This window comes from Microchirus variegatus, assembly GCF_963457635.1.
Source record: "Microchirus variegatus genome assembly, chromosome: 21".
NCBI classification, from domain to species: Eukaryota; Metazoa; Chordata; class Actinopteri; order Pleuronectiformes; family Soleidae; genus Microchirus; species Microchirus variegatus.
Genome location: NC_139822.1, coordinates 11,977,331 through 12,005,287, shown reverse-complemented (window position 1 = coordinate 12,005,287; position 27,957 = coordinate 11,977,331). Strand labels below are relative to the sequence as shown.

At 40.3% G+C, this 27,957-nt stretch overlaps 1 protein-coding gene across 1 annotated transcript in view; it reads left to right on the top strand.

Annotated features, from left to right (window-relative positions):
• kiaa1109 (KIAA1109) overlaps window positions 1-27,957 on the top strand; it is an 84,796-nt gene that overhangs the window by 13,952 nt on the left and 42,887 nt on the right. Inside the window, exons 16-45 of the mRNA XM_083907544.1 lie at window positions 819-916; window positions 1,431-1,615; window positions 3,056-3,162; window positions 3,279-3,508; window positions 4,251-4,469; window positions 4,742-4,879; window positions 5,903-6,079; window positions 6,863-6,991; window positions 7,618-7,737; window positions 7,826-8,157; window positions 9,260-9,510; window positions 9,726-9,966; window positions 10,102-10,593; window positions 12,814-13,087; window positions 13,207-13,344; window positions 14,304-14,374; window positions 14,547-14,720; window positions 17,254-17,374; window positions 17,564-17,713; window positions 18,704-18,831; window positions 19,492-19,694; window positions 19,775-19,972; window positions 21,107-21,318; window positions 21,687-21,838; window positions 23,736-23,886; window positions 24,056-24,208; window positions 24,442-24,682; window positions 25,178-25,326; window positions 25,953-26,250; window positions 27,056-27,205. Coding sequence (XP_083763670.1) covers window positions 819-916; window positions 1,431-1,615; window positions 3,056-3,162; window positions 3,279-3,508; window positions 4,251-4,469; window positions 4,742-4,879; window positions 5,903-6,079; window positions 6,863-6,991; window positions 7,618-7,737; window positions 7,826-8,157; window positions 9,260-9,510; window positions 9,726-9,966; window positions 10,102-10,593; window positions 12,814-13,087; window positions 13,207-13,344; window positions 14,304-14,374; window positions 14,547-14,720; window positions 17,254-17,374; window positions 17,564-17,713; window positions 18,704-18,831; window positions 19,492-19,694; window positions 19,775-19,972; window positions 21,107-21,318; window positions 21,687-21,838; window positions 23,736-23,886; window positions 24,056-24,208; window positions 24,442-24,682; window positions 25,178-25,326; window positions 25,953-26,250; window positions 27,056-27,205 — 5,682 coding nt within the window. The remainder of the gene's footprint in view (window positions 1-818; window positions 917-1,430; window positions 1,616-3,055; window positions 3,163-3,278; window positions 3,509-4,250; window positions 4,470-4,741; window positions 4,880-5,902; window positions 6,080-6,862; window positions 6,992-7,617; window positions 7,738-7,825; window positions 8,158-9,259; window positions 9,511-9,725; window positions 9,967-10,101; window positions 10,594-12,813; window positions 13,088-13,206; window positions 13,345-14,303; window positions 14,375-14,546; window positions 14,721-17,253; window positions 17,375-17,563; window positions 17,714-18,703; window positions 18,832-19,491; window positions 19,695-19,774; window positions 19,973-21,106; window positions 21,319-21,686; window positions 21,839-23,735; window positions 23,887-24,055; window positions 24,209-24,441; window positions 24,683-25,177; window positions 25,327-25,952; window positions 26,251-27,055; window positions 27,206-27,957) is intronic.

Sequence of the window (27,957 nt, the reverse complement as noted above, 5' to 3'; positions counted from 1 at the left end):
TCAGTGTACTTTATATGATGCATGAATAAGACAGAAGTTTAGTGTAATTAATATTTAAGCACAAGATATTCCCATGTTTTTAATTTGTTTTTTATTCAGACTTTGCTGCAGGGTCTTGACAACAATGTAAATAGTTTGCAAATATGTTGAGTCTGAATTTCCAGTTAATTTAAGAAACATACTGTTACATTTGTGTGCTTCAGTTGAGATTTTCCCCGGGAGTTAAGGGTCTCAATCGCTAGTTTTGGGTCTTCGCCAATAGCACTTATGCTTTGGCAGTGTCTTCTTTTGTTTTGTGCCAAATATCTGGCTTCTTTCCATTATGGGTAGATATAGGCTGCACACACTGTACATAGAGAGGAGGGGCAGACAAATCACCTGACAGTCTGTGTGTGTGAGAGAGAGAGCTGAAAAAAGACGGGATCAATTTGTGGCGGTCAGTGTTTATTCTCTAGTGGCCCACCACGCATTGGTCAGTGTCTGGGAAACACAGCATGAGGTTGCCTCATTTGGTCAGGTCGAGGTTCAGTTTTTTGCGGCGGCTTGTTCCGAAATGACAATGCCAGGATTTATTGGGCTAAATTGTGGAAAGAATGGTTCACTGAGCATGATTCATCATTTTCACACATGGATTGGCCACCATTGAGTCCAGACCTTAACTCCATTAATGAGAATCTTTGGGATGTGCTGGAAAAGACTTGACACAGTGGTCAAACCGATGTTGGTACATTTCCTGTTGGGATTTGGTTCTATGCTATTAAAATTGATTTGATTTTGATTTGATGAGATTAATCGGACACCTGATTGTTCTTTCACAGTTTACCTGGCAGCGTGCGGGGAGACGCTCAATATAGACTTCACTTTGCCTTTCAATGAGTTTGTTCCAACCACCTGCCATACCCGCTTCAGCTTGAAGGTAAACCATGTGAAAATGATTTATTACGAGAACAGATAGGGCTGGATATTGAACTCATACATTTGTGGTATATCGACCGTGCTTCGGGCTGGGTATCAATCTAGCACAGATTAAATGTGAGAGCAGAGAAGTGCTCTTTGTTTGACTGTAAGAAGACAACTGGGCTGGCTTAAACTAAAGGATTTTACTGTGTAATGAAAAACTGTTAAAACAGATTTCACAAAATTGGTAATAAAGGTATTGTGGAGGAATCTCTATTGAAGTCCAGATATTTATTGGATACAGATACCACATTGAAAGCTATAAAACAGAAGTGCAAAGATTGTCGTTATTTAGAGTGTAATTATCAGCAGTCCTTTTTGCAAAAATATTTATTCAGATGCTGAATATTTTAATTATGGTTCAATGTTTCTTTTTCCTTGGCCGCTTTTCTTATGCACCCACAGATGTGAAAACTGACACAACTATGAATGTGTGTGGGTGTATGAATGTGTACATGCTTTGTCCACCTCAGGCAGAGGATACAGACATGCGACTGTCCCTGCCCGAGTGCCACCCTAGTCGCTACCCTCTCCTCACCCTGGCCAAAGACTACCAGAACATCAAACTGCCCCCAGACATGTTCATGCCCGGGGAGAATCAAAGTGCTCCACCTCCCAAACCCAGCAAGCCACGCTGGAGGAACATCACCCACGCTGAGTGAGTTAAACTGGCAAATTATTTCTTTATAGTGTGGGCAAAAAGTGAGAATATTAGCAAAGAGCAGGATGACTCACCAACCGAAATGTTCCCAGGCAGCAGTAGATGGTAACTTCATGAAAATGCACTACTGACCCTCACTATTCTTGCTTTTGTTTGGCTCAGTTGTTGCTGTGTCTAGAAGTTAGATTCAGTTACCTACTTTTTTTATTTAATGTCCTCAGTTGGGTAACAAAACAATTATATTATTTACTAAATGTTTAGATATCCTTCATTTCAGGGGGGATGACTGTTACTAAATTGGAGAGATTTCTCTTAAGTTTCTTTACATCCTCTCTAATCATAAAAGTTAGCTCCTCCTATATTAAATGTTTGTTCCGTTGTGGCTAACCATGAGTCTATTTTTGGTGGCTTTGGCTGTTTACTTGTCTTGTCACCGGCTTCACTGCTTGAACAAGCAGTCTGTTAAAAAAGCATTGGTTGCATCTTTCCTTGCCTTTGTATTCCAGGGAATGTTTTACATCAAAGATCTGCTTTAAAATTTTCTCCACCTCTTCCCAAAAGGGTGTCAGGACTGGACATGTAAAGAAAACATGTGTAATCTGAGGGGCAACATTTCCTATATATTTTAGGTGTTATAAAGTATCTCATGCTCACTAACCCCTAACCCTGAAACATTTAAAGCAAAGTAAAATAATAGAAGATAGACACAAGGAAATTGGTGATATTGAAGGTAAAGAAAAGAACAACTTATCAAACTAGACAAAATGTGAACAATACAGATGGGGCTATACATTTAATCATTTCAAATACAGTTTCAAATCGAAGTTTAGAGAATACAGCAGTGTGATGGTATCACATGTGTATATGTTGCAATGTCAGCATTGAGTTCACATTGCATCACACATCAAATTGCGATTGAATTTAGACATCTTTCTACCTTACTGTTAACTTAGACTCTTCTTGTAGCTTGCACACCAGTATTAAATTACTAATTTCTAATTATGCAGTACACTAGATGCGAATCTTATTTTCCAACCCTTTTGGGGAATATTGCAAAGCAGAGTCTATTTCCATATTGTAAGCAACATCCTAAAGTTCAGTCAAAGTTCGGAGAGAAGCGAAAGAACCCTGCATTGTGCAAAGTGTACATGATAATTCACCACGGAGATCATTTATAATCTAGAGCCCAGAGACAGACGATAGTGACGCAACGCTGCACGAGACCCACTTACTCCTCTTGGAGTCTACGACTGCAACTCTGTCCGGGTCGTTGCACTCTCTTCTGCAGAGAAATCAAGTGCATCCCAGTCACTTTCTCTTGCCTTTACTGTTTGTCCTTGAGTCAACTGTTCATAAAACAAATGATGAACTGGAAAATCCACTTGGAATGATGATAAATTCAGTATTATGACTGTACTGTGTTTTTTTCTCTCTCAGAGCTGGCTGGGTGGATTGTTGGAGTGTCCCCAACTTCATGCTCATCATTGACTACACCTGGCATCCCATCTATCCCCAGAAGGCTGATGAGCAACTCAAGCAGTCATGTACGCCTGCTGCTTTTGTACAAATTTTCTGCTGTTCAAGGCTATACATCGTCGTATGCGTGCAGAGTTCTAACTGTCTTACCGTATTTAAATTTTAAATGGCTTTTATTCCTTAGTGTCTGAGATGGAGGAATCCATGCTGTCAGCTCTGCGCCCTCCTGAACATACGTCGGTACCCCACAACGCCCCGCCTCGCTTCACCACGTCATCCTCAGCTGCTCACGGCCGGCTGCCCACTGACCCCTCTGAACTACCCCCTGACAGACTTCATGTGGAGATGGAAATGTCACCAGATTCTCAAATCATTCTCTATGGGCCTCTGCTCAGGGCACTGATTTCCATCAAGGTAAAGAAATCAGGGAATTATAAGTAATAATCAGAAAAAGTAATATTTATTGTTTTTTTGTATGAGCTACTGACAAAATATTTAACTCTGGCTGTGTCATGCACGCCTCTGACGTGTTGCCGAACGGACACTGTGCCAATGAATGATGATTGGAGGAATTACCTTAAAAGCAAAATCGCTTTTTGATTGACTGCATCGTAGAAATAAACATGATAACAGTGTCCGTCTCAGTCCCAATGCGGATTTTTGTAGTTGTGTGTTATTTGCTCGGAGATATAGCTCATTTCCGTTTGTACATATTATACACTGTAATACCATGTCCTTGTTTCAGTTTTAAATATTTGTTTGTTAGTTCAGGGACACACAGCATTTTCTACAGAAGGAACAGAAGGCAAAGTTTATGTAGAAATAACCCAGAAATGAGCCTCCCCCGTTTCAAAGTCCAGCAACCAGAACATCTAATGTGGACGGAATAAAGATGAGATTAGCTCTGTGTTCGACTGCACGAAGACAACTGGGCCAGCAAAAACTATAAACTTGGTATCTGTAAAAAAGTATTGTTCAGAAATTGGTGTCAAAAGTTCAGATATTGATACCTTATCAATATTTTTTAATCAATGCCCAGCCCTCCATGTCAGTACCTCATATAACCACACTTCTAACACTCTGTAATTGCCTTGGTGTTTCCAACTTTGCAATCCATCATACAGCCTTCAAACCTCCTCTGGTATTTTTCCCACAGGAGAACTATTTTGGTGAGGATGACATGTACAAAGACTTTGAGGAGGTGGTGAGCAGCCCCGTCTTATCCACCTCGACCTCCTCGGGCCTCGGCTGGTCCCCTCTGGGCATGGAGGGTGACGAGCGCAAGGAAACCTCAGACCTCCATCCTCTGGACCTGCGACCCTGGGACATCACTGTGCTCATCAACCTCTACAAAGTCCATGGCCGCCTGCCAATTGTAAGACTGACTGCCAGTGCTCAGTTTTCATAGTTTGGCAGAGATGGAGAGATCACTGTTGAAGCACAGCATCACATTTTATCAAACATCACTACAGTGTGAAAAACATTCAGATATACATTAATACAGATATAGATGTAGGCAGATGGACATTAATCATTAGATGTCCTTTTTTTTTTTTATTTAAACCTTCAACTAATGCGCTTTAAATTGATGCGAGTGTTGCGATTATGAAAATAACTTGATGACGTATAATGTTTTTTTGCCTCCAGCACTGCAGCAGCGAGGGTCCCGAAGGTCCGTCCGGCTTCTTGGAGAGACTGTGCTTCGAGATGAAAAAGGGTTACAAGGAGACGATGCTTCAGCTGCTCCTGTCTCCCATTCACATATTCGTCAGTGACAACTACCAGGTATGACATGACTACACCACTGACGAATGCTGCTGCTTACTGTGCAGACATTGTTTTACCCTTAAGCTTATTACCTTTTTATGAAAGCATAAAGAGAAAAAGAATATGCCTTTTAGCTTAGTGACGGCTGTACATGGCCGTTGCATGGACCATGCTACAGTTTACATTTGAATAACTTTCTCTCAAAAGAACCTCAGGGTTCTCTATTTTCCCTGAGGACATCAAAGTGCTTCCTGTATTGCTGTACATTAAACTTGAAGTGGGGAAAAAGTTATTTTATCCTCTAGAATAGTGATAAATCTACTTGCTTAATGAGCAGAAAGAGCTTATACGAGCAGTAGCCAACTTATCTCAAAAAGTATTGGCAGTTCTGTTCATCAGTGTAATCCAGGGCTTTGAAAATAACTTTCTGTTTCATTTGAAGCATCATAATATGGAGGCTCACATTTGTGCTGTGTCCTGTTTTTTTGTGTGTTTACAGCACTAGTTCAGTGAATACTGAGTAAGCGAAACTAAACTTTGTTTTATTTTCTAAGATGCCTGATGGCATTTATTTTATTATTAGCTGAGACATAGTGTGTAGGCTTAGTGTAGAAGTTAAAAAAAACTGACTAATGTGGATTGATATTTGAATTCTAATTCAAGGGTTGTCTCAAGTTTTGTTGTTGAAGTCCAGATGTTTTGTTTTAATTAGACTTTAACGACGTTTTAAAAGCTTTGCTACAATTGGGGCTAAAATATATCTCTAGTTTTTAAATGTTTATGATTTATAGAAGTCGTACCCTTTCTATGCCCCTCATGAAATCCTGACCTAAGTGGAAGCTCCACTCCAGGAGGACAACAAGCAAACTTTATTGCACTTTTAGGACAGAATGGAGGAAAGATTATGTTTCACCTCACCTAAATATTGCCTTATATTGCTTTTAGGAACTACAGATTAACTCTGCAGTTTCACCTCTACCTTTCAAGGCAGTGATTGAGGCTGAATGAAATAAAACTGTGCGTGTGATATTTTGCCCACAGCGTCCCACAGCAGACGGGGTCTTAAGGGATGGTCACCTTAGTCTGTCTGGACTGCAGATGAGGGCCCACGCCATGTTCTCTGCTCAGGGTCTTCCTCTGGGCGGTGACACTCTGGAGTACGCTTGGCTCATTGACATGCAGGCTGGAGGCCTTACCGGCAGGGTCACTATTCCACAGGTGTGTGTGTGTGTGTGTGGTAGAGTGCAGGTTCACATACTGTATATGGCCACAGCATTTGTGATGATTTTGTTACAGATCTTTAAATCAGCTGTGTATGGTAATGTATTTTTTTTTAAAGCCCTCTTGTGTGAATCACATGTCTGACACCATAAAGTCTAAGAAAAGTCCTGCCAGAAATTCTACTTTGTGGCTTCCTTGTGTGAGAGGAAATTTTCTTAATACCTTAAAATGATTTTAAAGTTGCAATGCGTAACTTTTGGTTTTGTTGTTCATGTTATTATTCTGCCTCAGTTTGGTCTTTGTGAACAGAAAACATGCAACATTATTTATATGCTGTGTCCTTCATCTGAAAACGGGCCCTGTCAAGCAATACTATGACATCTGACAAGAGGGCGCATTTGTGTGTATGCACTAGCAGCACAGGGGCAGGCAAGGTCCAGAAGCATTTATTCTGTCTAACTGCTGAATAATTAGGTTTTTGAGTTGCTTTTTGTGGAGGCTTCTTTGTATTTTTTAGTCACTCCAACCTGTTTGCGGCTGTCTCACTTAACTAGCACAATGTTGCCTTTTCCTCTGTCTGTCTAAAACAAATCGCTTTCTGTGTGTGGTGTGGGAACGTCACCGGGTCACACGATATCTAAACACTGCTATTATAATATATTATAACATTTCCTCAACTTTTATTTTTTATCATGTTTGTGTACTATTTTTTTCATTATATGCATTTTATTTGCCCAAATTGTCTTTATTAATGTTTTCTTTGTGCCTGTGTGATGGCAGGTGGCCAGTATGATCGAATGGGGTGAAACCTTTGTTTTCCACGTTGTTTCGCGGGAGTTTCAACTAGAACAGCCCAAACCCTCTGTCCTCTGCCAGCATGGTGCTGACCGTCGCGTCTGTGATGCCAAGGTACAAATAAACTGTACAGCACGACAAGTTGCACAAACTCTAAGCCCCCGTGTTTTGATTTGTTTTGCTTTCTCTGCTGTAACTGCCTAGCTTTGTTTTGAGTGAGTCAGCAGCTGTGTGCATCTGAGTCACACACATTGCAAGCTACTAAATTGGCTTGTTATCACTGAAATAGGCTTTTTTCTATTATATAAAAATATGTCAGAACTGTCCTCTGTGAAACATCGATGTGGAAATTGCATTTGACATTAAAGGGAGACTACTGTATGGACCTTTCTGTAATGATGCATTACCCAGAAAAAAAGTCAAATTTTCACAGTTGGAGAGCGCCAACACAAAACGACTGATCTCCCCAGAAGCCTTAGATAGCATACATACAATACACAATACAACACATTGATGGGATAAAACTTGGGGAAAACAAGTCACAAAATGTCTCATTTTTATGGGAATACTAACAAGGATATTTTTAAATTCCACCTGAGAGCTCTCATTACTTTCTGAAAACTGAGCAGCTGTGGCTGCAGGCTATGTCGAGGTATGTTAAGCTCAGTCAGGCTTAACTGGTGATGGCTTCTTTGTAACCACAGGAAAGTTTCTAGTACTGAACAGTTGTTGTTTTTCAGATGAGCTGCCTGCCAGGTCACTGTCGCACATCAGAGGAGCTGAAGTACACCATGACACGACTGGCTGTAGATGCAGTTGATCTCTTCATTGTTGAGCATGGCTGTGCCGCCAGTGTCAAAGTAATTAGTACAAACTCATTTTGTACTTTTTAATTCATTGCATTTCAGTTTCCGATCTTTCAGTTGCCATTCTTTCTTCTTTCCTTAGACGGGTGTTATTCATGTCGCCAACTGCAATCTGCACAACCAGGCAGTGGGAGAGGGAATCAGTGCTGTGGTGCAGGACGTAAACATCCGACAGTACATCGAACAGCAGCAGCACAGTGAGGCGACCAGGCTGCAGCCTGCTGGACAGGGTCAAGGTCCGGGGCAGCCACTTGGTCTCGGTCAGCCACCTTTGCTGCGACGCTCTGTCTGGCTGGAGGCAGGTTCAGTCAACCTGAACCTCATCACAGCAGACGTTGCCTTGGCTGCTGACCACCCAGCCAAATGTGAAGTCCAGAGGCACTTTCTGGAACTACACGATGCCCAGACCAAAAGGTAGACAGCACCCACTGTCATCATGTGTTGTTTGTTTTTCCAAACACCGTGTGAGAACTACCCCAGAGTGTGTTTTCAGCATTATGGCATTCTTTGTGCCAATCATCGGCCACCATTGTTCATCTATATTCACCTTTGAACTTGTTTTTAGGTGGAACACAATTTAAAATGCAATTATGCAGAACAGGAGACGCATCTATATTTAGTTTATACATTTTCTATTTCACACCTACATAGAATGAGTCATGAGTCAAGTGGCTTTGTCACAGTGGCATTTCACTTACACATACTGTACCTGAACAAAAACTGAAAGTGATACTTTTACAGTCGTAGGCAGTGATCCAGCTCATAGTACAGTATGTGAACACTGGCTGGTGGAGGATGAAGCGGTAGATAATGGATGGATGGATGGATGGCTCAGATCTTGGCTGCCCTCTGTGATATTAAGCTTAATAATTAAGAGTTTTAGGCAGTTTTTTTTTTTTTTGATTTTGGTCGCACATTAGTTTGGTAAATTTGCAGTATGCGGATTCTGAGAAATGGAAAGTTAAAGCTGAAATAGACAACCATTTGGCATAAACTTGTCATTATGATGTTAGCGCTGTTAGTGCAATAGAAAAATTACCCTGTCTGTGTTTGTATCGATTCCCTATAACTCTTGCTCTTACTGTTACTCTGCTGCTCACAGGGACAGGGTTTTCACTGGGAAAATGGTGATTTTACGATGCAAAAGAACTGCGTTATTCCCATCTTTTGTTATTCAAAACACTGCAGAGAATAGCATTCACTCTATACATATTGGAGTGCTTAATATGATGCAACACTACAGAGGCTTGGAGAAAAGATATGTGTTCACTTTTGTGATTTGTTACTGCTACGTCTTTGTGACGGTTACCAAACACAAAAGTTGCTGTTGTTTTTCCCCTTTAAAAGAACAATGATCAGATAATGACAAAAGAAAGACTTATAGAGTAACTTCACCAGTCACTTGACAGGTACATAAAATGTTCCTTGTTGTTAAATTTTACTGAGAAACAGCAACTACAACACTATAGCTCCAGTCCCTCACTACCTCTGAATTAAGTCTGTTTTATTTCCTCAGACTCTGGTTCCTATGGCCAGAAGAAGCTGGCATTCGCAACAAGCGCAACAGGAACCGCTGCGGCTGCCTCGGAGGCTGCAGGTTCTTCGGAGGCACCAACATCGGCCTGGATTTCTTCAGGCTCGAAGAGCTGACACCTTCATCCTCATCTGCATTCTCCTCCTCCAGCTCTGACTCAGACATGTGTTATGGCCAGTCCTTGTTGCAGCCTGGGGAGTGGATCATCACAAAAGAGACACCCAAAGTGGATGGTATGGATTTACTCTGAAGTCTTATAGATTTCCTTATGTTGTCTAGAGTAATGGAGCAGTTGCTGTAGGGGTTTCTTGCAGATCCTAATTCAAACAAAGTAAGAATACTTAACACTTACGGTGTTTTAGTTTCTTACTAAAACAAACAATCATTTGGTCAATTAAACTTCTCTTACTGAAGTTTATCATTTTGAGAATGTTATCTGTTTTCTCAGGGAGAGTTGTTGGTGTGAAAACAGACACACACTCGCCGTGCCTGCCCCCTGAGCTGCCTGAGAGGAGGGCTCAGCAGCACCTTAGTCTCCAGGTGCCCCAGCGCTCCCACAGCTCTGCCTCCTCATCTGAAGAAAATAGTTCATCCAGTGCTGCGCTGCCCCTGCTGGCTGGAGAGAGGGACACTCCCTCACCGAGCACAGAGGAGCGCACATTTCCCATGAACTGCAAAAGCCCTGCTGAGTGAGTAACGTACAGAAAGACGCACTTCTTTTGTGTGTTGTGGCTATGACCGCATCTAAATTACATTATGACATATGACAATTCATGCCATATGTCATTAATTCTCAATAACTATTACATTTTCTCCGAATGCAGCACCTTAGGAGAAGTCCCAGAAGGCTCCCCGGTCTCACCCAACAGCTCCCAGGACCGCTCCTCGGTGCGCTCACCCCTCTGCTCCCCCCTTAAACGCCAGTCCTCTGTACACTCCGGTCGACTGGGCAGCACCAAGAGCCTCTCAGCTGCCGTCTTCACCGACAAGCCTCCTCCAGTGTTGTCAGGAGGCGTCCAGTTTAGCAGCGAGGTGTCGCGCAGTGATGAAAACGTGCTGGATTCACCTCGTCAGCGCAGAAGCTACGGCTCCTTTCCCTTCACGCCCTCGGCAGACTCCAACACTTTCCATCAGTACCGCTCTGCTGACTCCAGCATGTCCGTGGCTGACAGCGAGGCCTACTTCTCCGCCACTGAAGACTTTGAGCCAATCAGCAGCGCTGATGAGGGTCCGGGGACGTACCCGGGCCGCAAGAAGAAGAGGAGGCAACAGATGCAGCAGCCTCAGCAGCCCCCGTATCACATGGAGAACTACAGGTTAGCTCGGGCCGGAATGTCATGTAGAGAATGTAACGTTTAATAATCACTAAAAGCTCAGCTTCAGTAGTGCTCAAAAAGGTTTGTTTGAGGAGTGACCAGTAGGGTTACTATATTATCATCAGTATACATCAGTTTCATGGTGACAGGATGTATGATAGATCACAATATAATCAGTTACGACAGCTATATGGGCAGTAATAACTGTATCTGCAGCAACCCTAATGGCCAAGTCTGACTTTACAGTCTGTCTTTTACTTTTACTAATGGAAAAGCAAAAAACAAACCGAGTCTTTGGGTTGAGTAGTGCTAGAACTAGAAAGCCCCATATGTGTTATCATTTTTAAAGGCCACGCTCACAGCCCATTATGAATAACATTTTGATTTTATTTATTTACAGTTCTAAAATATGGACATTTCTGTGTATTTTCTTGGAAAAACTTTAATCTTTGAAAACTTTTCTAGATTTCACAAAAACTACAATCCAAACAACAGCACATTTACTCAGTTATGTTTTAGTACACACTATTAGCATTAGTTAAGCATGAATAAATATGGAATTCATCATTTATAACACATGAATACTCATTAGCATGTAGTTTATAAACACAGTTATAAATGTTTTAGTCATGCTGCAGAAGTGTTGGCATGTACTGAGCGACTGCTGGACACACAGACAGCAGTCCCTTGTAAATCGATCAAAGAGCTTGTTTGCTGGAGGTGGATGCTGATTGGCTACTTGAGTATAGCAGCTATTTGGACAGTGTTCCTGAGCTGATGGGATGAGTAAAACATTTATGACTGTGTTTATAAACTACATACTAATGAGTATTTATGTGTTTTAAAAGATTAATTCAATTAATGCTTAACTAATGCTAATAGTGTGTACTCGTGTTACCATGTTTCATTATTGGTGGTTTTTGAAGCAATTGTTATTAAATAACCTCATGCCACATGGAAAACCACCTATTTTTTTGGAGTGGAAGACTGGAATGAAAAACAGTCAGCAAGCACTTGGGTCCAATAACTTTGATGACTCGAGCTGACATCTTTGCAGTAATTGTAAAAAAAAAAAAAAGAAAAGTCTTGAGTGGAACATTATACAGGAATACGTTAATGGTGTTATGAGATTTTAATGTTTAATACACAACAAGCTCTAAATTTTATGGTGTAAAGCAAATTGCCCTGAAGTGAAATACAGAGCAGTTTTCATTTATTACATTGATTTGATTTGATTTGATCACGTGTGGATGGATGTGATGTAGAGCCGCTGTAGCAAATGAGATGCTTGATCTGTGGGCAGCCACTTACTGCTGGTGTGTTGTGCAAATTGGATTTCAGTGTGTTGTAATGCAGCCACCTTGTCATTTTTTAATATTACCCTAAATGTTCTCACATTAATCTCAGCTTGCTTATTGATTGATACGGTCTGCAGTCAAACACACAAACTTCCATTCTGCCTAATGAAACGTTAGCACCAGCTTGTACAAACGTAAAAGCAAATAGAGTGCAGTGGTGTCACCGGTTTTGCCAAGAATCCTGCTTTAATATTGTACAGACATGTTATTGATGTTGGAGTATATTGCACTTAGGTAGTAATATATTGTTACATTATGCTAACAATCAGCCACAACTATTTTGAGGGTTATAGGTGTTTCAGTCAAAAAGCTCTATGATATAATCCAGAGGTCGATTGATGGTTCTTAAATGTTTTGCTAGGAATTTTATATTTTACTACAATTGTAACCATTTATAGCATTTTTTTCAGAAAATTAGGACCCATAACTTGTTGTAAATGATCTAAATAATGTGATTATGCTCAGCCAGTTATATAAGTGAATAATGATGTGAGCAAGACACACAGGAAGGGCTGGGGTCTGAAAAAATCAAAGGAAAGTAAGACAAGTAATTTCATATGATGTTTTCTGAGTTTTTAATCGGGGCAGACAAAGAAAACATTGGAGGAAAATGGGAAACTTCATTTACAAATCTTTCTCTTAAAATTAATTCCAGATTAAAGTGCTTAATTTCAAATTTCTGTGATGAAAATGTGTTAAATTTGATAACACTAATAACACATAATGATGTTCTGGATTTTGTCTATCTGGACCCCTCTGAATTTTAATTGAACACCTGGTTTAGACAAATATCTAGGCAATGTGTGGCAGGCAGTGACATTACAAATGTACACACTAATTGTGCCTATTTGACCTCCTGTAGTCGGAGCTCCATCTACCACAGTGTTGAGGGACCTCTCACCTACGTTCTCAATGGGGAGTTGATCACTGAGCCCCGTCCCCTGCCTCTGCCGCCAACTCTGCCCCCTCTCCCGCCCCACCCCCTGCCCAGCCACACATCCCAGGCCTCTTTCGTCTCCGCTCTGGCCATGGAGGAGGAGAGCTCGGTGGAGGCGGAAAAGACAGCTGAACCGGGACCGGTGACCCGACAGCCTCACGTCATGGCGTGCTACCAGAGCTACCTAGCTCAATACCATGTAAAAAAATATCTTCAACTTTTGGTCCATATCTGTGCAAATTCTGAATCCATTCTAATGTCAGTCAAGTCATTATAAGAATAGTATGAACATTTTTCTTTTTGCTTTGTCTTTGCCAGGTCTCAAATTGGTCTGTCAAGCAGCCCACTAATAAGAGGACCTCCAAGTCTTCACTGCACCGCCCATTAGATCTGGACACGCCCACCAGTGAGGAGAGCTCCGCCTCCTTTGACCAGCTCTCTGTGCCCACCTTTAAGGTTTGTGACTAATGACACTAAAGGCTGGATTATATTTGCTACGGCGAGTCTGGCTTGAAGTTGCTTGCCCTAGAAATGTCATTGCTATGCAGCATAGCACCTCTTAATTTTCTGTATCTACACGTGTTATGCATGTTCAAGAGAAAGTTGGCCTAACAGATATGTCTTAACCAGTTGCTCAAGATAACAGAAGGAAAGTCACGTCTAAGTGTAAGCTCTCTTCGTGCAGTAATGTAGCTTGTTATTTGTGTGTGGTGTGAAAACAAAACACAAATGTGTAAATTAGAGAAGGTTAGAGTGTTTGAAAAAACATTAATTCAGTCCATCTATTTCAGTATAACCCCTCAATACATCAGCAGTGACTGGCAGATGTTATCTTGTTGACCTCCTGTTTATCTAGACTAGTTTCTTTGTACACTGCCTTGCAGTGCAAAGAAGTCTTTGTTGCAGTGTCTTGAACAATGATAAAAGAAGCTTGAGGCTCCATACCGTTTCCCCATTGCCCCACATCATACGCCCTAACCCTCCTTTGTGCATGGTCACACGTCAGTGTATGGTGTCACGATTCCTGTCGAAGTAGAGGTGAAGGGTGTAGTGTAAAGGCTGACCAGTCCTTCGAAACTGAGATTTTTCAGTGGCACACTAAAGATGGAGGGTTATAAGATGTTTCCCCAAATGTTTCCCTCATATTGTTACCATCCTACACCTTGGTTGCATTTTGTGAAATCAAACCTGGGTCACTGCAAATGGATCCTTTGCTATGGCACACCAGCTCTACCAAGTGAGCTATTCGCGGCCTAAAAAAAAACATAAACTGCTCTGTCAGAATTGTTCTGTTTGACAACAATATCATGACAAATCTCAGGTGAAAACTTTGTTTCATGTAACATGTATTTGAAACTGAAGAATAATATGTTGGCTGTTAAAAGATGGTAAATGTGCATCTGTTTACATGTCAGGTGGTAAAGCAGGGCCTTTCAGCCAGTTCTCTAATCGACAGAGGAGTTCAGGTCTTAGGAGAAACCAACAGGTATTGAAGCCATTTTTCTCCATCTCACCCTTTTAAAATTGAATTTGTATTCTCACACTTAAAAGCTGAATGTGAAGCAACTTTTTATATTATAAAAAGTTGCTTCACATTCAGCTTTTAAGTAGCAGCTGTTAGTAATGTCATTATCATCTGTGTCTTTGCTTGGCCACAGTGCTCCATACACCCCCCTGGATAAGAGAGCTATGGAGAACACCGACGAGGACACGACGACAGAAGACTGGAGTTTGGAGCAGCCTTTAGCTCAGACCAGAACCACTGCTATTGTGGAGGTGAAGGGAGCCATCAATGTGGTGCTCACCCCCCTTGTGGCTGAATCCCTGGACAGGTAACAATAATGTTTTTTGACTGATCTCATTATTTCTTGATGCTGTGTTTCTTTGTTCAAGTTTTTTTAATCTCAGTTTGAAACTCCTGGATTGAAAAGAAACCAAAGAATGGCTTTCTCACACTGCATATAAATGTGTAAATTAGTGGGTGTGTTTTTGTCTGATGCTGCAGTTTGGCTTAAAGTCCATGTAATCTCTATGCACACTGTATCTTTGCTCTGCTGAATTCTGAAAATTCTGCTGACTGTGTGTCAGAGTCTGATGTTGTTTTTGGTTAATACTTGAGCATGGACCTCCTGGCTTGCACTGCATGTAGATGGATGAACCATAGTCTGGATGATTAAGACTCAGGAGACTTCATAGTACTAGTGATGATATTTTCAAAGAATGTAGTGAAACCCATACACGGTATTGGTATTTGTTGTTGCAGTGCTGCCATCATTTGACCAAAACATAAGTGACAGTTGCTGCATGCTGCAGTTATTACACGAGCTGTGTGGAAGATAAAATAACAAAAAAGAAGCGGTATTTTGTCTGTGAAAAAGTCGAAAGTACAAATAACTAACTTCATTGGTGTAACCTGTCCAACGTTTCATATGTATTGCATTATCAACAAATCCATGACAACCTTTCAGCATAATGTAAATCTGGGAATGATCTTAACAAAGCCTGGAGGAGGAGGAGGAGGAAAAAGAGGAGGTCCTCTAGGCTTTGTGTCCAACCATGGGGAAATATGGCCCATGACAGAGAGACTAAATCACAGTAGCTGTGATATTCCAGCATTGGCAACAACTGCCGGAACAACAAATGTTACAAGGCAACTTAATAAAAAAAGAGTAAATGCAATAAAATGTGTCAATATCAGCAGAGCCTGTCACAGATGGGGATATTGCCTCAAGTAATTTGTCATAATATGACAAATTACTTACATGTGTGTGTGTGTGTGTGTGTCTCAGGACAAAGATAATCCATCTCATTAGAATTTTAACAACCTTGAGCTGAGACTAAACACTGAGATTTGTTGTGGGGAATGCTTGAAGTGGGCCGGTACTACTACCGGCACTTCTTAATTTTATTATTTAGCGTACCGAAAATTTTATTTGCGTACATGCTCACTCGGTTTATCTTATTTCCAATTGTGCACTACGTTACGTGACATTTACCCGTTCCAGCGAGAGTGAGTGTAGTGTTTGTTTCTTGTGTCAAGATACTTTGTGTCCTGGAGGACAGCATAACAGAACACCAAATAAAATGTACTATATTGCTTGGTTTAAATCAGAGTTGTTGGAATGTTAAGGATAATCTAAATATACAAGTTGGAAAAAAGTGTCCAGTACAGAAGTCTAGTTTTTAGTATTTTAATATGGACTAATTTAAATGGATGTTTGTGAACATCACTAATATCTTCTGATATCTTTTATTTGCTGAACATTTCATAATTTAGAATGTAATGATTTAGTAATACAAACATTCATGTTTCATATGGATAAGGGAGTACTGGCATTGATTTTTTCCCACACTGGTTGTAGGCTATTTACTTCTTCCTCTATGGGAGCAGAATATTTTTCACAGTTGGATGTTTCTGAAATGGCTGGTTATGTCAAGGCAGTCAGCTAAAATGTGTTATTAACAGTAAAGTAGGGCTACACTTTTAAAAAGTCAAGTTCAGTGTAACTTGTTATTTCTTTGAATAAATTCACACACACGACCTACCTGTACCAACAGTGCCGCTCTCTCCATTACTCTACAAACATCACAGTTTTCATTACTTTATCAACAGTTTTAATACTTGTTACTATATTAACAGTGCTGCTTGTGTTCAAGTATTCATATCACTTATTAGAGCAGGGTGGAAAAAACACTCCCTGAAAGCGAAATCACTGACAACAGGAGGGCGCTCCAACAGCTGAATTGAATTAAAATGGAACAATGGTTCAGTCAAGGCAAACAGCCAACCTTAATTTCTAATATTATATGCCAGAAACACAAGTCTGTCAATCTGATCAGGATTGAGTGTAGATATTTGTATTTACAATATCTACCTACTTTGACACTTGTGGTTGTCTCTCCACCAAAGCAGTGGGTGCTTTATGGCTTGCATCTCCAAAGTGCTGATGCTGCTGCAACTGCATTTGCCCAAGTAATTCAGTTTGTACAGGTACTTCTGAACTGTCACTGTCGAGCGATGTCTGCTGGATCCTAAGGGGTACTACTTCAAATGGTCTATGAGACTGCCTCAAGATAAACTTTTAAAACTACAATTAATTGATTTCATCAACTTACTCATGAGCAAAGCTTTATTTTAACGGGATAATTGATATCGACTGATTTTAATTTTTTATGTTGTGATAACATTTTTGGCCTTATCGCCCAGTCCTGATATATACTGATGGTTGTTAGGCATAAATTGGTAATGAGCCCTGTGTAATGTTTTTGTAATCTGGTCTGAAAATGCTCTTACAATTACCTACTTTGCGATTTTACAAAATATCTTAATGCTATGAAACTTTGTGTATTTGCTCTTTTTTAAAGGTACATCGAGTCCATGGTTCACTTTGCCAGCGTTCGACACCCAGCAACGATTCTGGACGACCTGCATGGGAAAGTCCTCAATGAAGCCTATCAGATCAGCAAGTCCACAGTCACTGAGTCTGTAAGGAAATTGTTTGATCATAAAAAAAGCTCAAGTTGTGATCACAAACATCTACTTCTCAGTTATTTCTAAACTATGCAAAATAAGTGTTTTCTAATAGTTTTGAGGTTTGACAAGCATTTCATCAAAAGTCGACTTTTCTGGCTGTTAACTGGTGTCTCACTGTTTTTTGGGTTTGAACGCACTCAGAGCCAAACCGGCAAGCAGGAGCACAAGCTGTCCAAGACGGAGGGCACGACCCCTGGCTCGATCAACATCCCCCATGGGCAGACGGACTTGTCCATCAAACCAGATAATGTGAAAATCAAGGGCCTTCAAGCCAACGTTTCCATCCCCAAGGTGAGACCCCTGACCCTAAACAATGACAGGCCAATTATGACCATAAGGGGTTCAAGAGCAAGCACAGAATCATGAGCATTGCTGTCCACCACTTAATACAGTATTTTGATAAAATCTTATTCAATATGTACTGTAGATTTAAAAAAAAAACAAGAAAAAACCTAATTGATAACCCTCAAAATGCTATTCATCATTTATGCAATAAAAACATTTGATTTGTTCCACTCAATGGAAGATAAAGTTTACATTTAATAAATGTTTCATTCGATAAATACTTTCATGTGCTCACACGGATATCAGACAGATATTTTCCATCCATTTAAATGTGCTTCAGTACCCCATTAACTTGGAAGCACAGTGGCATAGCAATTACTGCAAATTCAAATGCTCTTTCTGAGTGTTCGCAGATTTGGTTTTATTGTTTTACTTTACTCACAAATTTGGCTAACATTTCTATCAGCAAACACAATGTTCAAGCCTGTGAAAAACGCAGGTGTTTGCAGATCAATACCAGTTGAAAATGAACACTTAATATTTAATCAGTACTTATAATTGTAATCATGGTGTTTACATTTATGTCATTAATTATTTCTACTACGAGAAGATGTGTTCAGAAATGCTGTTTCCAATAAAACACTGTTTATTCAGTGATATCTGGTCAAAAAATTACAACTAAATCACTGACATACAGCTGTAGTGGCTGTCACATTATTGCATACCATGTTTTAACAACATTACTAACCTGAGCTTAGTGTTTGCAATTACCTAATTGTCTTATAAATCTGCTAACACTTAAATTAAACAATTTTATTTATTATGAAAATCATCCTAAACATAAATAGCGTGCTCACACAAACACACGACTGAAGAGTGTTGAGGAGAATAGTGAGAGGAGTGTTGTGGACGCTGTGTAATTTATACAACACAGCATAGTGGGCTTTAGTTCAGCTTGGTTAAGTTGTCTCTTTGTTTTGTTATGTGTGTGTGCAGGTGAACCTCTGCCTCCTGCAGGCTTCTGTCGAGGAGGGGTCACCGTCCTGCTCCAGTAAGTGTGTCACGCACGTGTCGCTTGTGGCGCTCTGCTTCGACAGGATTGCTACCCAATTCAGAATGAACAGGTAATACTCCTCCTATTATTAAACAACTCCTATTATCTCCTATTATTGTGTGTGTATATGTATGTGTTCACACTGACTCATTAACCTGCTGTAAATTATCATTTAGTAGCTTTAGAAGCTGTATAAACACATTGAAAACCGCGATGACCAATGTCAATCACATTTATTTAAATCAGTGTTTTTCAACCTTTTTTGAGCCAAGGTACATTTTTTTCATTGAAAAAATCACGAGGCATAACACCAAACAAATTTATTTTTTTTAAATGATACTCTGCAGATTATATTAACAATTTAGTCATTCTTATCAAAGTGTCTTGAATATTTATATCCATATTATTTGCAGATAACTAATTATTTGTTTTCAAAAAATGTTTTAGACCAATTAGGTGAAATTAGATAATTTCCCACGGCACACCTGACGATCTCTCACGGCACACTGGTTGAAAAATATTAATTTAAATTATTGTATTCGATTCTCACGCTGTACACAGAGTGATGTGTTTTACATCATGACTAAATGAGGGAAGGCTACATCAAAATAGCTACACTAGTAAAGCAACACACTGCACAGCAGTGAACAGTGCAAAACCAATGTTTTCATCCCTTGTGTCTGATCACTGTCAAGCTGAGATACACACATTTGCTTTGTACATCTTGCAGGGGTATTGTTGAAGAGACTCCCAACACCACAGAACATGGCCGACCCTCTGTCATGTTGGAGAAATATGCCTCGGCCACCAAGATGCAGCCCCAGTCATCTGGCTCTCTGCGCTCCAACGCTGGCATCGAGAAAGGCAAAGAGATCGCCGCCAGGCTGAACGTCCACCGCATCCACAGTCAGCTTCGAGGCCTTGACACCACAGGTCGGCTCAGTTAATGGCAGCCCTTTTTGATACAATGCTGTATATGCTGTTAAAAATGTTGTTCATTCTCTTTTCCACAGACATTGGCACATGTGCCATCACAGCCATCCCCTTTGAGAAGTCCAAAGTACTGTTTGGCCTGGAGGAAATGGATGATTTCGCAATGGTTGATGAGACAGACACACAGGCCAGCTCGGGAGATCTGAGCCGTTCTGCATCTCTTGAGAAATGGGGCTGGATCATGTTCGAATGTGGCATCGAGAACCTCACAGTCAAAGGTGAACAAGCAGTGGTTACTGTCTTTAGTCCTCTGTCTATTAAATATTTAAAGAAGGATGTTATCAATCAATCAGTGAGTTATAGCTCATATTCATAAATCACAGTTTGCCTCACATGGGAGGGATCTCTCTACCAGGTCAGACAGAAGTATGAGAGATATAACATATAACAACAGCATAAATACATACACATTCTCAGAGATATGTATAACAATGTGTAAATATATAATGTACAATATAATATTTAAAGCATTAATACAAAATGTACTTGTCTGCATAGAGATGTGTCAGGTTGCCTTTATTATGATCTAAAATCTAAATTAATTCTTGCTTTCAGATAGTCTAGGCTACTGGGCTAATAGCAGCTGGGATAAATGACATTTTGAACCTGTTGGCTTTGCATCGTGGCAGATTGTATCTGCGGCCTGAAGGAAACAACATGAACTCCCACTGTAATGGGTGGCTCAGATCAGCCGCAATACACGGGCTGTCTTCAAAGACCTGACCTTATGCAGGTCATCAAGGTTGTTCAGGGATGTTACAGCAATTTTCTTGCACACCTTCCCTATAACCTGCAGGCTTTTATTTGTTCAACAGAAATTGACCTGTGCTAGCAGATAAAAGAAAATAGATAGATAGATAGATAGATAGATAGATAGATAGATAGATAGATAGATAGATAGATAGATAGATAGATAGATAGATAGATAGATAGATAGATGTTTTGATGAGACACAGAGCTGGTTTTAGATGGACCTAAGCTAGGCCCAACTACATGATTTATCAAAATGGAAACTTTTCACCCTACTCTCCAATGAAGAGGAGGGTGTCGACTCCCTGGACTGAAACTGGGAAATAATTCCTCACAGGAGAGGAACATGATAGATCAAGGTTCTTGCTCCCACTCTGCTTTTGGAGACTTAAAGCACCATTAGAAAACCAGCATTTTGTCATAAGTGTTCTAGCAGAGCTAGTATGGTTGTATAATGTATGGTTGTATCATTCCCTTAAGTATTTTGATAAATATTCTGTTGTAATCTAAATTGAACATGAAGCCACTGTTGTGATGAATCACGTACCATGTGGGAGAATTTGTTGCTAGGGTTTTGAATGGATTACATTATTATGTTACAGGGGGACGCCAGTCAGGAGCCATTCTTTACAATGCATTTGGTGTGATGGGCCAGTCAGACAATGTTGGGAAGACGGGAATATCCAAGTCCAATGGTTCGACAGGCTCGCAGACTGGAAGTGGTTACAGCACCGACGTCTCTGATGACAACCTAACACATGATCCTCTGAGCCCTGCTTCTGATCTCAACGAAAACTCGGACTCAGACGACCAGGTAAGATCATCCCTCCATCATGTTTAAAAACCCAAACAGTGCTGTATTTCATGAATCCACATTTTGACATGTTGGGCCACATAGGGCTGTATTGGTTAGGAATTTTGCCTCAAATCAAGAAGACCTCTAAATTGAATATGCACATTGTCTGTAAAAGATAGATAGTAAAATTTTATTCAGTGCAAATGTCCCTATAACTTGCATTTATTCAGATTTTAGTTACTTCTTAAGGTGTGTATTAAATAAAAACTATATCAGCTTGAAATGCAAAGAAAGAAATTAAAGTGGTCAAATTAGATTGATCAAATTCAAAGATAAGTCATGATGGTTACTGCCACCTGTTAACATCTGTTCTCTCTGCTCTGCAGGATGAAGGGGTCGAGTCAGATGACCTGAAGAAAGACCTCCCCCTCATGCCCCCACCACCTGACTCCAGCAGCATGAAGCTGACCATCAGAGAGATCTGGTTCAGTTTTGCTGCTCCCACTAATGTGCGTTCACCGTCACAGGCCATCTCCAGGTAAAGACAATTGGACTGTGTTTGCACCTCCTTTCTGCTCATAGCTGCTAGAGAAACAACCACATTCCTTTTTCAGCTGTGCATAAAGTACTGTAAGATCACTAAAAGCACTGTGGTATCATAAGTGCAGCGTTATCTGCTAGAGAAAATTCAAAGGAAAACCATGTTTGTTGTGCGCTGGTGGCAACAGCTATCAGACCTGTCGGTCTCGCAGGGAATTGAGCTGCACCGGCAGTTACATCCTCGAGACTTGTAGTGTGGATCTGAGTTGTTTTATCTCAGCAAGTGCAACATACCTTGTGTTTGCAGCATAGAATAAAATTGGAAAACATCAAGTTTTAACCTTTGAGAGAAAGAGCATTGCTGACATCATATACAGTACAATACTGAGCTTTAGAAACTCAAGGGACCTCACGATATGATGAGAGTATGACTCAGATGGCCATGGTTTGATGATTAACTGATAATATGATTATTTTTCTTAGATAAGAAAGGCTATTTAATGATCCCGATTTAATCCATCCATCCATCTTCGACCGCTTTATCCTCCACGAGGGTCTAAATGGGTGCATGTGCACAAGCTCATGTATGTAGTCATGGTTTACTCTCTCCATGAGGGGGTCATACAGGAGCTGTTTTTTTTTTTTTTTTAACCAAACTCTATATAGAGAGAGAGTTGCACCTCCTCCTAACTTAATATAATAAAATCTTTTAGAAATGTAAACATTATTTACCACTCTGCTGGTTCTTCCGTAAGCACTCTAATTAATGTGTATTTACCCCTGGGACTATTCCATGGCATCAATGTGATTATTGATTTTTTTTTTCAACCCTTTGAACTCATAATCATTCAAGAAAGAATTACAATGAAATAGATTTCTTCCCTAAACCCATTACATAAAGCATTTTACAGCTCGGAAAAAAAAACATGTTCCAGAATACATTACTGATATGGCTGTCAAAGGTGGTATCATCTTATAATGTGCAAGACAATTAACCTCAAGTTAACCTCAAGTTGCCAGCAACGTGTGTATGGGTATCAAATATGTGTGATCGAAAACACCACACATAAATGTGCCCTATGAATGTGTAAATGAATGGGTGAATAGTAATAACTGTAGCGTAAAGCAGCTTTCAGTGGTCTTCAAGACTAGAAAAGCACTATATAAATGCAAACCATTTACCGTTAAAGGTGATATAGGTAAAATATGTACAACAGTTACCTAAAGTGTTTAAAACTGTCTCTATAAGCCCAATTAAAAAATTGAAGTAATGCGATTGCTGACTTTTCTGAAATACTGAAATGAGTAGCCACACTTTACAGCATTACAGTGAGTTCACGCACATTCACATCCATTTACATAACTGTCATACTGTCTGTTTTATTTTCATAAATATTGAACCTATTTGGTTCATTTAACAGGCGAAGACTGAAAGTGAAACTGTATCTGCTTTAGAGCAGATGAGACATGGAGGAAATTACGGACTATGAATTTATGATGTATGTTAAACATCCACCGTTAAAGTGTATAAGAGAGAGAGTGAAATTCCCCATTTTGCTTCCCTGTACGGGATAAATTTGTACATCATCAACTTCATCCTCTATATTTTTAAACATCTCCCCTGCAGACCTTTTGTTTTTTCTCCTGTGGTTAAGATGTTTTTAAGAGGGGTACCAAGGCTTTTTAAGTTGTAGTTACTTCAGCATTTCTGACACATGGCATGTAGCTGCTTTCTGCTCGCTTTGCTGTCATCCCATGTGTTGAAGTGCCACTGTGCTGCAGTTACTGGGTGTGTGGTGGTGGTCAGACAACACACCAAAAAACAAATGAAAACAGAAACACAGTTTGCGGCCCACAAATTTATTACAGTACAAGTGCCTCTGTTACGTTTACAGGCAGTTGAACCTGCTCAGCACAGCCACACCTGCCATTGGAGCTTGGTTGGTTCCTATCGATCAGCTGAAATCTTCTCTACGCAAGCTGGACATGGAGGGCACACTGCGCGTCTGTGCTGTTATGGGCTGCATCATGACAGAGGCTCTGGAGGTCAGTAGTGCTCATCATCACATATGAAGAAGTCATCTGCTTAAATTAATCTAGTAAATGTGTTTTAATAAAATTGCTTCCTGTCTGCTTGTCAATATGTTTAAAAATAAAACTCTCTTTCATTGTTAAATATGCAGTTTAATCATTTCTCTTTTACATCCTCCAACAGAAAAAGAGCATCCACATCCCGATCCGGAGCAAGTACAACCGTGTGACAAAACGAGCTCGCTACCTACATGAGAATCCCTCCTGTATGCTTTGTAATATTCTGCACCGCTATCTGCAACAGGCCGACTATTCTGTCATCGAGGAGGCCACCATGGTTCGTGCAAGGCTTCTTTCTTTATTGCTCCAGTGTTACAAAGCTGTTAAACTTGGCCATGTTAACTTAAATGACTCATAAAATTAAATTATATGGTTTAATTTGGACACAAAAAAACAGCTAGCGATTATTTTAAGTGTTATTGCTCTTGGCTGCTCTTCAGTCATTTAATTAATTCTTTAAACATTCGAAACCATTGCCATGATCCACTTCTCTTTATCTTTGCGCCACAGAATGATGGAGTCCCAGCGCTTGTGACTCTAAAGAAAGGCCTGGTGGCTTTGGCCCGACAGTGGATGAAATTCATTGTGGTAACTCAGGGCTTCAAGGCCATAGGTCTGATTAGGCCCAATAATCTGCCCAAACCCAAAGACCCTCATCAGAGCCTGAGGGACCCAGTCCTGGGTCTGGACAACGGAGCTGCAATGCAGAGTGACACCAGCGCTGACGGAGCTGAATTTGAATATGACGCAGGTGGGAACTCACAGATTTCTGCATAAGGTTTTAACAGTGATGTGATGTATTTTTATTATATTTATATTATACATAGACCATAGGCCTTGCCCAGCCTACTTTACATGACATCATTATTTCGAGGCGCAAACCAATGTTTGTTGAACTTTAGATACATACTGTAGGTTTATGTCATATAAAGCTCACAGCCTCTTTTCTTCCTGAACCTTTAAGCTTAAAAATCACACTTTCAAAATCTGTAAATAACTCAAGATGTCCCTCTGCCTACTTTTTGCTGGTTTTGCCATGGCTGGGCACATTTTTAAATCTGGCAACTTCAAGTGGAGGGGTGTAATAACTACAAGTTTACTGTTGAACACTTAACCTCCACTTTTTCAGTGTTGGCATAGAAATAACAAGACAGGAAGGAACATGTTGGGGAGAAATGACAGAACGAATGTATGTAGAAGTCAAATATGTATCCCTGGAGTTTTATTTTATATCATTATTGTGAAGCCACAGTGAGTGAACACACCATGCTGCTGGAGGGAGCATGCAGTCGTCCCCCACCTAAAGAGGCCAACTCTGGTCCTGTCAGTGGCGTGGAGATCATGAGGAAACTGTCCAAGTCCCACACGCACAGCGAGTCTGCACTCAGGATTAAGGTACCATAGTTATTTACAGTGGGATTTAAATGTCCACAATGTGTTGTAATTTAAATTTGTTAATATATTTATTTAGTTATATTTTTTTAATTTGTGTTTTGGTCTTTTGAAACAAACACACTCTTTGGTTCATGCCTGTTAAATAACACGTCATAACGCTAAAGTAAAGTTTACTTTGGAACAAATTTAAGGAAAAAAATAAAATGCCCTTGAAGTGTTTCAAATGAAATATGTTAGGCTCTTTTAATTCTGTAAAAGGCATTTTCACTGACAATGAATCAAGAAAATAATCTGGAGATGTATCTATAATGAAAATCCTCTTGTTGCTGCCTTTAAAACACAAGCCAATGTTGTATATATAATCCATTAAGGAAATGACTATGGTGTGAAGATGATCTCACTGCTGGAAAGCCAGGATGGATTAGAGCTGAGTGGGCAGATGACATTTTCCTCTCTCTGCCAAATTAAAATGTGATGCTTTTATACCATTTTAGGATATGTTTTTAGCCCTTTTTGTCCAAAAACCTCAACTATTAACTATTTCCATAATGCTGCCAGACACAATGCCATCATATCAGTCATGAAAATACCTACTCCCACTAATCCTTAAATCCCATCATACCCAGGGCTCCCATCCATACCAGTCGCTAAGCTACACCAGCGGTGACACAGCAGCTGACTCGCCTGCCCACGTGAGCCGTGCAGGTCTGCCAGTGAAGGACAGCCCCAGGAAGGAGAGTCTCCTGAGCAATCTGACGGGCAGCTTTCGCAGTCTGCACAACCTGCTGGAGGGAACGCCTCAGAGGAGCGAACCGTCTGCCGTGGCAGCAGCAGCAGCAGCAGCAGCAGCAGCAGCAGCCAAGAGCGGCTCCCTCACTCGCACAGGTATTGATGCCCACTGCGCCACTGCACACTGTGCAGTGTGTGGCAGAGTCTGACAGCCAGGTGTGAACTCGTTTCAGAGAGATAAAGAGAGATCAATACTTGTATTGTTGTATTCTTGCAGCTTTTTGCCATAGCTGCGCCATTTGCATTGTCAGACAAAGCAGAAGAGAAAACAAAGACATACAATTAATTACAATTACAATATTACATTAATTACAATAAGGTTTATAATAATAAAATAAAATCATAACATAAACCAACCTAATCAACAGCATGCAATTATACTTGAAGGGTACTGCATTTAAGGACTTTTGGATGCTTTGTTACAACATGCAGCAGCTGATTTGTCATTTTTGTTGCAATGCTGACCTCTACCGATCGGTGAGTAATCACAAAATGAAAAAGACTCCCAGCTCGGTCTGTCTGCAGCCAAATGCCCACTGTGAACACACATGCGCTCAGTTTGCCCTGAGCTTTTTTTTTTAATCCATTCTACTAACATTTAATAATTACTGCTGATCCACCTGACACAATATAAGCTTGAAAATGACTACATTTACATAACGCACACACAGGAGCTGAATAGAGGAAAACGAAACTGTAAAAAGAAAAAAAACTATTTCCTGTTAACTATATGCAAGAATGTGTGAGTGATGTAAAAAAGGAAACCAAGACTAATCCTGTTCATTTGTACATTTGTCACCAACAAATTCAATAATCATAAAACATGTGTCTCCATGATATATGAAAATGATCATGTGTCAGCTCTGTGGTGACTAGTTTATTCACAGTTCATGACATGATGTAATGTGTGCTCTCAATATTTCTCTTTTCATGGCCTCAGGGACAGAAATGTTAACAGAGCACCCGCTGCTGTCGGAGCCCTCCTCCGTCAGTTTCTACAACTGGATGTCCAATGCTGTGGGCAACAGGACAGGAGCTGGGAACCAGGAGTCCCCGGTCAACCGCTCCCAACACAACAGCCTGCAGACAGGTGAGACATTATGAACTTGGGCTGCGGGGGTGGGAAGGGTTTGTTTGTGAAAGAAGTTGATCAATAACCAGTGTATATTAAAAATGGACATAGTCTTATAGTCGCAAGACAGACTCCAGTTGTGAAGCCGTGAGATTTATGATTTGATCAGCAACCTTGTCAGTTTTGAAAGCAGAAATTCACAGGCATCACTTAATGGATGATACCAGCTGTTGAACACACTGGTGTCCACTCATGTGCCATGCTTTATAATACATTTTTCCTCTAAATGGGAATTAAGTTTACATATATTACTTTGTGTTCCATTAAAGAAGACATGAACTATTTAATCCAGCATGTTTACAGACGGTATAAATGAAGTCAGAGGTAGGCTGATTTTCCCATTCTTTCTTCCTACTTCCTAGGCCGTACTTTTCAAACAAAAGACGGCTACATCCATTTCTTATACACAGTCAATGTAACATGGAACCGCAAGCTCACAAATATGTTTGTCTGTTGTATGTTTGTTTTACTGCTACTAGAATACAGTACATATTTATAACTTCTTGTGCAGTAGCTGCAAACTTAGGAGTTGAGTCAAATGTTAATATAATTTTGTTTTACTAGACCCACTGGATTCTCCTGACAGTTACTGCCTTTATCAACCTCTGGCAACAACCAGCCCAGAAGGAGGTCAGGGTTGATGTTAATGATGTTAATGTTGTTCAGTGCTGTGCTGTGTTAGTTTAATAGTCACCGCATTTCATCTTTTT